At 41.3% G+C, this 12,742-nt stretch overlaps 1 protein-coding gene across 1 annotated transcript in view; it reads right to left on the reverse strand.

Moving 5' to 3' along the window:
- The window catches only part of CTNNA1 (catenin alpha 1), a 175,415-nt gene that overhangs the window by 38,660 nt on the left and 124,013 nt on the right, over positions 1-12,742 (reverse strand). The window contains exon 10 of the mRNA XM_014606559.3: positions 324-416. Coding sequence (XP_014462045.1) covers positions 324-416 — 93 coding nt within the window. The remainder of the gene's footprint in view (positions 1-323; positions 417-12,742) is intronic.

Below are 12,742 nucleotides of genomic sequence, written 5' to 3' on the forward strand. Positions count from 1 at the left end.
AAAGCTCTCCATTCTGAGATGTGTTTGATAGAAACAGCAGTTTTGCCTTCGTATTACATTTTCCCGAAATATAAGTATGCATACATGCTGCTCTGTGGTTTCACTGATTTATCTAGCAGTTTCCGTTGTGATCCAACTGAGATTGGAACTTTTATGTACTAGTAGCAGGAAGAGAAATCACTTAGCCTAGATTACAGTTTAGCTCTTCTGCTGGGTATCATTAGTGAAGAAGTTTCTAACTGAAGTTTCCATTCCCCAAAATCCAGATCAGCCCCACCTTTTTCCTTATGTTCGTGTATGAAATACTCAAGCTTGCTCATTACCTGAGGGCAGAGGGCTTCAAGCTGGCTTGCTGACATGCGAACAAGTTTCACGCCTTCTTCATTGTTTGAGATGGAACAAGCCAAATTGGCAACCTATATTGAAGGGAGATTAAAAAAAAAGAAAAAAAATGACACTTTTAGAAAATAAGTTATTATTTCTGCAGTAAGAAGCAAACCCTGTAACCTTTCATTTTTTCTGTGAACAGTAAGCTTTCAAGAAATGCACACTCTCCAAATTCTTTTGAGTCAATTTAAAAGATTTGTAATCACCAGTGACATCTGTTCTGTCTCAGGCTAGCAGATCATAAAACAACAGTCATTCAAATGAGAAGAACAACTTCAAATGTTCCCATTTACTCATTGGAGAGGATGTTTCTATTTGAATGTACAAGGGCAACACTTTAGTGACACTTGAAGTAACTGTTAAAATTCCCATTCCTATATAAGAGTAAAACAAAACAAAACAAAACAAAACAAAACAAAACAAAACAAAACAAAACAACACAACAACAACAAAAGCTAGAAACCCGCTATTTTATTTTTTAAAAGGGCTGAAAGAAATGGCTGACAGAGGAGGGATGAGACTGAGAGTGCATTACCATATCTACTAACCCCTTTCTCTTCTGAATGTTCATCACAACATGCAGACATGGATAAGCATAAACTCACAGGATAAGCATTTAAAAATTTCACAAGCCTAGTGATCAGCTGGCATAGTATCATGCAGTTTACCTACAACTTTAAAAAAGTACCTTTGCATGCAAGTGCCTTTACTACTGTGTATAGATAAAGCTGCATTAAAAAAAACCACTTCACATAGTTTAGTTCTAACAATGCTTTGATACTTTGAGATCCATAACACCACATTTGCTAGGTTATTCCAGCAACTGGCTGGAATTCCCAGAAACTGGCCTAGAATCCTTGTGATACTGGAATTTCAGGCCAAGAGTTTGTTTGACCTTCTATTTGACACCTTCTCTTTAACCAGCCATCTTGAAACTAAGACCTTGTTAACAACTACCTTTTAAGAGCACATGGGAGGGAGACAGGGTTGATTTTGTTTAGTAATTGAAGATATTTTGCATATTAGGTCTTGCAAGAGAAGGATAAATCTAAAGCGAGTTATATTCCTTATACGACAAGTGAATGGCAACTTGCTATTCTGAACTCCAATATAGTTCCATTTGAACATAAGGAGGTATAAAAACTGCACAAAGACAAATTAACTAAGATGAACATTGAGCACTGTCTTATTAGAAATGGAAAAAACTACCTGCTCAAAGCAGCAAATGATACGAAAAGAATAGTTAAAAAATAACATCCCACAAAAATTCTAATATTAAAGAAGCCTAAGTCTATCCATCTGTAATACTTGATTTGCGCTCTGATTGGCTGACAAACAATTAGAGGCCCCCACCTCCCCGGTCAATTGGCTAGTCAAAATATAATGAAAGTAACAGCACAGATGAACCAGGTTGCTAACATTCTTTTAGAGAAAAGCTGAGAAAGTGGAGAGCTTTTTAAATGAAACACCTCTACATAAAGTTTTAAGAAAGTTAATATAAAATTACAGCCATATACTACTATCTTTTTTAATTCATTTCCTTTGCAAAAATTTTATAAACTTTATAATAAAATATCTTCTACCTATGGGGACTTTTTACCATCTTTAATTTTCCCCGAGCCTGAGGAAGGGCATGTGTACCCGAAAGCTTGCAGAAAAAGATTTTTGTGATTTCTTAGTTGGTCTAATAAAAGGCATCATCTCTGAACTAGGAGTTCTAGAGTTTTGCATTTATAGATGGAGAACACACATTCCTGGGGCAGTCGTAGACACCAATCACATGTTAATATACTTCAGTGAGGGGTGTACTTGGTAGCTGTGTTGGTCTGAGACAAAAAGACATACAAAAAACTAGAACTCTTGGTTCCAAAATGATACCTTTTATTAGACCAACTGGGAAATCGCAAGAAAACTGTCCTTTTCTGCAAGCTTTCGGGATCAAAATTCCTTCATCAGGCTGTGGGAAAAGTATAGATGGTAAAAAGTCCCCATATGTAGGAAGGCTCTGTGCAAAAATGAAGTTTATTTCCTGCCTATGAGGACTTTTTACCATCTTGTACCATCTATATTTTTCCCACAGACTGACGAAGGGACTTTGATCCCAAAAGCTTGCAGAAAAGGACAATTTTCTTGTGATTTCCCAGTTGGTCTAATAAAAGGTATCATTTTGGAACCAAGAGTTCTAGTTTTTTGTATGTATACTTAAATGAAGCCTTTTACCAACTTCATTAGTAATGCTAAAGCTCAAGTAAATTTACAGTGCAAAATCTCTCTCCCTCTCTTGCTTCCAAATGGAGTGATGAATGATGCAAGCTGAAGCAGCTCTCAAGATCAGAGGTATATTTCAAATGCTAAATGGCTAGGTAAACAAGAGCAGTAGCATACCCTGGGATGACTGTCCTCCAAGTGCATAACTATTTTTTCCTTGTGCAGTTATAGGGCTGCTTTTTATAGCGCTACAGTTAAAGCTGTGTCAGCTTTTAGAGTCACTGTTAGCTTTTTGCCCCTACAGCAATCCTTTTAATTTAGTTTTCACGCAATTTTATAATCTGCCTTAAAAAAATTCTTTGTGCTGCCATGAATATGAAAACAGAACAATACACCCCCCCCCCCCCCCCCCGAAAACTGCAGTTGTATATTTGAAACAGACTTTATAAGGGTAACACTGTATGGCTGCAGGTTTAGCCTCATTAAGGACTCTACTTTAAGATATATTTAAGTTTGGTAATTAAAAATTCATTCTCAAGCCTTCCCCACAAATGGCAGTGCCTGCATAAGCTGCTTGGAATCAAACAAATTTCTTTTCTTTGGATAAATCTGATATCTGAAATCTTACCTTGTCTGCCCATGTCCTTAGACTAACACAGCCACAACCTATACCCCTGGAATTAAACAAGCCTTTTCTACTGAATGTGATTTCCATTAACTAATATTCTAGCAGTCAAATTAGGGCATTGCATATACCTATTAAACAGCAAAACCCAGTGAAGACAAGCCAACAGTTGGACAAACTTTCTTCTAAGATATACAGTGGAATATAAATCAGCACTACATGTGTTAGGTCTAGATAGCCAATGGTAATTAAAATGAACCTTTTTTATCCTTTCTACTAAAGTGCCTATGGTTTTGGCCACACATGTTGCGTGCATCTGCTGAAAAAGAAGTCATTCTTACATGGTCATTTCTAAAGCTGCTAATGTATTCTCTCATGAATACACACTGAAATCAATACCTGTTGTAGCCATGTAAATATTACAGAATGTTGCCAGTGCACTTTCTTCTGGGATTCTAGAGCTATTTGATATTTTAGTAAATATAAAAAAAAATTATGCCACTCTTTCAAACACACAAACATATACCATTTTACTTAAAACTCCAGCTCAAGGGAATCTGTGACTACAAGAACATCAACCCTCATTAAAAAATATTTCAGGTTGACAAGAACACCCAAACCCCCACTACATCTTAAAAGCCCCCAAACCAAAAGGCAAACAGAGAGCCCAAAAGACATCACACACCACACACATTTTTTTTTTTTTTATAAAGGTAAACTCATTTTCAAATGCTTGAGCTGCGAGAACTACCTATGGGCAGATTTTCTACTGACCTCAGCTTCTATATTGACTTCATTTTCAGAAGTGCTCAGATCCCAGTGAATACAAACAACACTGGTGGATGCTGAATTGAGGTTATATTGAAATGCCTGCAAAGAAGTACCCAACCAAATCACTGAGGACTTTGGCTTTCCCTTTCCCAAACAGAATTTGGTAAATTCCAAGAGATTAACCAACTTGAATATATAAAAGTAATGAAGCCTATAGTTAAAAGGCTATATACTACAAAAAAAAAAATAAAATAAAAAAGGGGGGTAGGGGGGGCAATCAGTCATTCTCTGAGCTCCTTGATGCTAGTTATCCTCTTCTGAGTTATCCTGCCAGAACTGCCAATAGCTATAAAAACTATACTGCTTCTAAATTATGTTGCAATGGAGTGCATGTGTCTTGATTCTATAGGACCTTATATAAAAGTCACTTCATCCCTATACTTCAGTTTCCTATCTGTAAAGTAAGAATGAAATGTTTCTAGTCCAAAGAGATATTGCAGTGGCAAGCTAATCAATGTGAAGGACTCTGATAAGGCCATGAGTATCTACATAGTGTTACTTACCTAGTTTAAAGTAAACAAACTGGCAAAGTGTCATTTTGGCATGATCTTCCAAAACAGATATAAAAAGGTAGGTATAGTAAGCAAAAGTTGCATGCAATAAGACTTAACTGAATAAACCCTCCTCAACAAACTGACTGATATCACAAGAGGCCTAGATTTGATTTAGAAAGAACAATTCTGTTCTGAGGGCAAAAAAGCAACTGAATTCTTGCTCCCTTTTTCATACTTACAACTCAATACTGTCACAAGCCCCCACACAGATGTGATGATAGGAAATAGACAAATGCAATCAACCACCATGACTTTTTTCTTCCCCAGAAAGTGACAAAAACACCCTGCAATGACAACTCTGACCAGAGAAACAGGAGTGGATCTCAGTATAGAAATATCCCTTGTAGTACAGACAGATAAAATTAAAAATCTCTTTTTTTTAATGCAATATCTAGGCACTTACATTCCATAGAGTATATAGCTGCCACCTCCAAGAGAATGCCCTCTATATCCTAAAAGGGAAGACTGACCTGAGGCTGGCTACTACTATTGCCAGTGTTTGGATGAATGAGCTTTAATTTACCCCTAAGTGACGCTTTGTCCAAGATATTACAGTGACAAATGCACAAATACAGCCATTTCAACATACCTCTTTGCTACAAACTGAACCAATGTGCTGGTGCCAAATGAAACAAAACTGGATGTAATTTTCTAGAAGATTGTTTGGACCATGTGAATTTTTGTACTTAAAATGCAGAATCAACAGAGAGCTGGTAATGTCCCTCTGTTGTTGTCTTAATGGGGTGATTAACGCTGAATTAGTGTTATCAATTCCCTATGTTATAAATTCCCTGCTGGGCTGGTCAGAAGGGGGGAGGGGGTGCCTCCGTAATCAGAGCATCCTGCTGGGGCCTGGCCACGCCCCCCTCAACTCAGCACTGTGGAAGGAAAGGGAGGGCTGCTCTAGTGCCCCCCAGCTTCTAGCCTGAGCCACTGCAGGCATGTGCCCGCATTTCTGGGACGTCTTTACAGTTACAAACTGATTCAGCCTAGCCAGGTTAGACTAACCTGCAGAGATTGAATCAAAGTGTTTCTATCAGTTCTTTAATGTGAGTTATAAAGGGAAAAAAAGATTTATTGTTCTTTTCTGTTTTTTCCCATTACTTGGAGTCCTGCTTATTTTTTTACCCTATAAATGTACAATATGCAAAGTTTACCTTCTATGCATTTACTGGATGACTGAGGTCTCAGACATGCATTAGAACTTCTGAAACCAGCTTGGACATTCACCGTAAAGCAAAGAAAAGCTCTACCTTTATTTTTTTAGGTCACTTTAGGGTCTGTCTCATAAAAAGACTAACTCCAGGAAGACCTCTGAGTCGATGTTTTGCTACTATCCATTAAAAGAAGAATCTAAATCTTGCAGAAACAGAACTACATCATGCTGCTTTTGCAGATTTAAAAAAAATACTAGATCTTCTCACTTAGTGCATTACAGCTTTTGTATAAGTAGGGCGTTTCATTTGGTTTTAGATGTGGAAACCAACTAGATCAACAATAAATTTAAAAGTATCTCAATATTTAAAATGTGTTTTTAAAATCAAACATTTGGCAGAAACATTTCTTTTGACAATTTGGTTTGCTAACATTTTTTCTAAACATTGGTTTAATAATCTCTTTTCAATTCATTTTGACTTAAAAATATATCACTTAGTATAAAGTTAATTAAAATTTTAGCCACAGCAAGTTATACTGAATTGTTCCCAACACCAGGGGAACATGCAACTTAAAAAGAAAATATATGGGAAATTTCAGCTTTTTGTTCTGAATTTGAAATGTCAGAATTTCCCAAAGCTTCCAGTTCCCAATCAGCCAAAATAATCAAAATAAGACCTATGGCCTTTTCTTTAAAGCTTCCACTTTTTTTTTTTTTTGACAAGTAGGTTGACAACTGTTAAATCATCTTTCCTTTAGATAAGCTAACACATCTCGGATCTTTACTGAATTGAAATCTATACTGTCTGTTTAAATGTTCTCCTCTTCCATATCAAGTTGGAAGTCCAGATGTCCTTAAGGTATTGCTTAATTTGCCAAGATAGCCCAGCACTTAGATAGATCTTTACAAATCTGGACCAGGTGCTAGAGGTGCTAAAATGCAAGAGTGTTATCTCTTAGTACCGGAAGGTACCAAAGCCAGACAAAACAGCATAGCTACTTAACTACTCTTAGGATTTAGAGTTTTATAAGATTACTTTATATCCAGTGAAATCTAGGGGTTCACCAATAAAAATTTTCTTGGCCAATACCGATAGCCATATTGACCATATTAACCAGCCGTATTGGCCAATACCAATCCAGTAACTGATTTACAGGAATTCAGCCCAGCAGCTTGGAGAGGAGTGCTTTGCCAGTAAGACTGTGGCGGTGGAGGGGCGGTATTGGAGGGGCAGATCAAGGTCCCCACTGTGAGGGAGGAAGAGGGGCGGGGCAGACATTGCCCAGCCAGGATGGTGAATGTGACCCTGGGACGGGGAGTGGGACGGAGCCACAGGCGGCTTGTTCACGGAGTGCAGGGGGGTAGGGACGGCTCCCTACCATTGCATGCACTCCCAGGGGAGGCATGTGCCTTGCCCAGTTTTGTGTACAGGGTAAGGGTGAGCCTGCAGCAGGCAGTTCCAGGCTCCGCCAGCCTCTTCACAGCAGGGGGGCTGGGCCAGGGCTACGCTCAGAGCAGGCAGGGATGGAGTAGGTTCAACTGCACAGGGAGAGGTGACTACAGGGAATTCTGTGGTGACCACAGCCCCCCAGGCCTACCCTCCCAGTGCTGTCCCTGCTTGGGGCACTGTGCTCTGCTGTCTTTCCCTTGGGATCCTTGGTGCCCTGAGCAAGGGTGGCACTGGGGGGAATTATATCACCGCCAAATTCCCCATAGCCACTCCTCAGTGCCGCTGTCATCCACCCAACACAGCTGAGCCTGCTCCAGCCCTGCCCACTCAGAGTGCACTCCTGGCTCAGCCCCCACTGGGAAGAGGCTGGCACAGGCCCTAGCCTTGAGCCTGCAATGGGCAGCCCACCCTTGCCCTAGGCACAAATCTGGGGAGCACATACCCCTCCATGCCTCCCCAAGGGGTGCACATAGTGGCAGGGAGCTCCTCCCCCCCACCCCTAGACAAGCCACCTGCAACTCCATCTTGCTCTCAGCCTTGGGGTCGCATTCACCGCCCTGCCTTAGCAGCGCCTGCCCCACTCCCTCCCTCACTGTTGGGGCCTCAATCTGCTGCTCCCATTTCCATTCCGTCTCCCATGCCCTCTCCCCCCTACAGACTTACTGGCAGGATGCTACTTTCCACACTGCTTATCTGTGCTCCTGGCCACAAATATGCTACGGCTGTGCGCATGCACGCAACATTTATCAGTGACGTTAATGGCCAAAAAAGCCAATAATGTTAATTTTCCTGTTACCCATGTTGATCCGATTCATGACTGATATACAAGTGTACCTCTAGTGAAATCTGGGCAATGCTAACATTTGTATAAATCATTTCCCCATGTGAACATTTGAAGACAGAGGCTTATTCTTGGGATTTTTGAGAATGATACTGGGAGTACAAACAGCATAATGCAAAAATCAAAACAATTTTAGCTGATAAATGAAAGACTATGATCCAGTAGTTCTCAAGTTCTGTTCCTACTTCTAACATGGAATGGTCTGCTTTGTAAAACATTCTTTTAGTTAAGTCAATAACATTTGATATTTAAGGAAATCAGAGTGGTTAAATACTAGTATTATCTCTACTATATGGATCAGAAATTTTTTATCAAAGATTAAACATTCTGCCAAATATCAGAGCAAGTCAATGCCAGATCAGAATTAAAAACATCACTGTGGTATAATATGGTCTATACTGCATCTAACTAGACCAGTGGCTATAATTCAATTTCACAACCCTGTGATGGTTAGGCCTGTGCTCTAATCCCTGTGCTATGCAACCCTTGGTGAATAAGGGGGAAACCTATTACCCTTTGGCTGATACTTTTGCAACCTTCAAACATGCACAAGAAAGTCACTCAAAAAATTACACTGCACCCACCATCCCAGCATTATTGACACCTAGTCAACATTTGTATGAAAACATATATATTAAGTTGGTCTTTCACAATGGAAAACCTTAAATCTTAATAGAAATCACATAAAGCAACTCAGTAAAAAGGGAACCAAGTCTACCCACTATTTCATCCCAACCTTAGGGGGGAGAGAAATTTAGATAAAGTAACTAGAGCTTGCCTACCAATAAATGTTTCTGACACCAATTTTATTCCCTCTAAGAAAATACCATTTTACTGTAATACCTTCACTAGAAATGATTAACTATTACCCCAAATTGAATGTTTTGTTTTAACTTTCAATTTATGGATTTCCATCTCTCCTCTTTTTAGACTCCTTCCATTATTGAGAGACTCACTTGCATCTTTCCCTATTTCCTCTCACTTGAAAGAGGTGGAAAAATTCAGTCAAATACTTGCAGATACTCTCCAGCTCGAAAAGCATGAGGAAGTACTGTTTGATCTCATCCGTTGGCACTCCTCTCTTCCCTTTTTTTCAGTTGCAATAGTGGAACCTATTCCCTCCAACTTACTTGAAGGGGGGGGGGAGGGAAATTCCCTGAGTGCCTAAAAGACCAACAGAAAAATTCTTATGCCATTTAGGAATTCCCTGCAAAAGAAAATTTTGAAGAATTTTGTTCAGTTTTTCACAGTAAGAATAAACTTTTTAAGCAACCTTCAGACAACACTACAGTCTTGCAACTGTTGCAAAGGAAATGAAGGTTCACACAGACCCTTTTGAGATCTTGCATCTAGCGCAGAAAAGGCCAGAGAAAGTTAAGAACATGTTATAAACTTAGAACTGTAACTATTTATTTAAAAAGAAAATGTGCCATGCTGATAGAAAGGCTCCCGGTGTACTGCCCACTAAGTGAGTACCATTCTTAGAGCTCTCTAGATTTATGATTATACTGGTGTAGAAGACAAGAGCTATTTTAATTTCAAGCTTCATTATAAGCATAATGGAAAAAAATCTCAACTACATGGAACAAAATTAGTAGGCAAAATGTTTTTAGGCTTCAGAAACCTGGAGAAATGAATAGAGGTTTTTATAAAGGTACTTATGTTCTTTAAGGGAGAATTCAAAAGGCAGGTGACAAAAAGGGAAAGAGAGAACAATAAAATTAAGATACCCAAGTAATTATATGCCCCTTATTACTGAAATACCTGTATACTTAATATTTCAAAATGAGAAACATACCTTTCTTTTCTTTCAAACTTGTAGGAAGCATAACTTACATAGCTGTGCTCGCACATACTACTTCACCGAGGGAAAGTTTAGATGAAGTGAACTTTACATTTGATTCCGAAATCTACAACTCCTGTGAAAGCTTTATTCCTTACATTAACAAGCCTCTCCTGCAGGTGGGGGTTGGGGGCAATTTCTTTGCCCAGTTAAGTGAAACTGTCATGTGCTGCCATTCTCATGCAGAGACGGACAACTTCACAAGTTAAGGGGGCAATATGCTGAACCATTTTAGATATTCTGACAAAATGTAGGTACCCCCCTACTTTGTCAAGTTCCCTCCAACTTACTTGAAGGGGTGGGGTGGGAGGAAGAAATTCCCTGAGTGTCCAAAACTAACAAATTGAACTGGCTTCTATATACTGGAGTCTGGCACAGAAAGCCAAGCTCTGATGCTATCTTTTAGGTAATGGGAAATGGGTCTTCTTGGGAAGAGAGAGAGAGAAGAGGAAGAAGAGGACTAATGTCAGTCAGTAGAGTGCGTCTACACTAAAAGTGTGTTGCTGGTATAGGAATAAAGGTAAAACAATCCTGTTGTAGACATAGCCTAAAAGGTACACCATAGGGAATTATGCACATAAAAATTCTAAATTATGCAAAATTAATTACTTTCATTTATTTTTTTTACAAATTAAACTAAATATATCACCATTTGAGCCTTCTTTAGAAATATATGCAAGTACTTTGTATGGGTGGGGGTGGGTATAGGCATATGTGGAGTTTGTGGGGGGTTTGTGAAGGGGTATGGGCCTGTGTATAGGGTTTGTTAGTGGCTGTGAGGGGTGTGGGGGATTGTGAAGAGGTATGGGAGTATGTGGGGCTTGTGAAGGTTTGTGTGGGGAAGTTGTGAAGGGGGGGTGTGACAGAGGTGTGTGTGTGTGTGTGTGTGTGTGTGTGTGTGTGTGTGTGTGTGTGGTGGGGGTTGTAGGTGGGTATGGGCCCCACCACCATACGTCTTTCCCTCTCTCCATGGTGCACAGCTCCTGCCGTCATCAGCTCAACAGCAGCAGGCCCTTGGGGCATTCATGGCGGTGGCAGGCAGTCAAGACAGCAGCGTGCGCATCTGGCTGAGTCCCAGGACCTGAATGTGCTGGCATGGAGTTAGCCTGGTCCACTGGTGCATGCCTTCAGACCAGACCAGTTTGGCTCCATGCCAAAACATCGGGCTTGCAGCACTGCAGGCAGCAGCTGTGTGCCATTGGGCCAGGCAGGTTCCGTGCCTCCATGTGTGGCTTCCCACTGCAGTGCCGGAAGCCCCACATGGAGGCACAGAGCCTGCTGGCCCGGCCTGATGGCATGGGGATCAGGAGCCATGAGCCATTGGGCCAGGTGGGCTCTGTGCCTCCACGTGGGGATCCCAGCACTCCAGCACGTGGAAGCATGGAGCTCACTTGACCCAATGGTGAGGGACTCCATCCCTCCATGTGCAGCTTCCTGCCTGGACTGATGGTGTGTGGCTCCTTGGTTCACGCACCATTGGGCCAAGCCAGCTGTCCATGTGGTGTTTCCAGCACTCAGGCAGGAAGCTGCACATGGAGGGACTGAGTCACGCACCTTTGGACCAGGCAGGCTCCCACTCGCCTCCACATGCAGCCTCCTGCTGGGAGTGCTGGAAGCCCCACATGGAGGGACTGAGTCATGCACCTTTGGGCCAGGCAGGCTCCCACTTGCCTCCACATGCAGCCTCCTGCTGGGAGTGCTGGAAGCCCCACATGGAGGTACTGAGCTGACCAGCTGGCCCGGCCAAATGGCACATGGCCTGTACCCACCCACAAACCCCACCCACCCACAAACCCAATGCCCACCTTCCCTCCTCCTGCAGGCAGGAGCTCCCCACTAACTCAGCTGTCCAGTTGTGTGGCTCTGTGCCTCTACCTCACAGGAGGTAGAGGCATAAAGCCTGCTGTAGTTAAATTATGCAAAATTATGCAGAGTTATGACTTTTATGTGAAAACTGCGCGGGCGCATAACTGCATAATTCCCCACAGTGTAAAAAGGGATTTATAAGCAAAGGAATGCAGGTACACTATATTGGCAAACTGCTCTTAGTTAGTATGAAGCTGTGCCAGCAAACCTGTGCTATGAGAACAGCAACACTTCCCCCTCCTCTAGTGCACCGTGCATACCTGGTCTTGGACTAAGATATGCGAGGCATAAGAGCACCTAACATTCTTGTAAGTGTTTCAAATGATTGTAATAGCAATATTTGTACAATGTGAGAAGCACCTTCCCCAACAAGAAGCCTGCTCTTGGTCATAGTTATTCAAGCTACTTAGTCATAGTCATAGAGAAGTAGGGCTGGAAGGGACCTCCATAGGTCTCCAGTCCAACTCCCTGCCTAACATCCCTATCCAAACAAACAAATTTCATTCAACCATAATCTAAACTCTACATGAAGATTACCCTCAACCATGACACAACACAGACCAAACCCTAACCTGACACAGGTAAAGCAGGAGAACCATGGCACCTAATGTCCTGCTTCTATAAAATGTTGTCAGTATATATTCAAGAGGTCCTGGGTAGAGGGCCATGCCCCACACTGCAGAGGGAAGTAAAAACCCCTGCAGTCTATACCAGTCTGAGCATGGGGTAAAATATCTTCCAGACACCAAATATGGTGATTGGTCTGATCCCAAAGGAAGGGGCAAGACCCTCCAGCCAGGAACCTCTGGCTTTAGTTCTAGCAGGAGAGTCGGCACACTCCAGTTGAAGTCCCAGCCTTAGCTGTAGCTAACATACAATATCTCTGGGGAGGCTTAAACACACTAAGACTTTTTTTTTTTTTTTTTTTGCTACTAGAAAAGAAAGAGAGAAAGAAAGAAAGGATGGGAGTACAGGAGCAAA

Source organism: Alligator mississippiensis, chromosome 9 (assembly GCF_030867095.1).
Source record: "Alligator mississippiensis isolate rAllMis1 chromosome 9, rAllMis1, whole genome shotgun sequence".
Lineage (NCBI taxonomy): Eukaryota > Metazoa > Chordata > Crocodylia > Alligatoridae > Alligator > Alligator mississippiensis.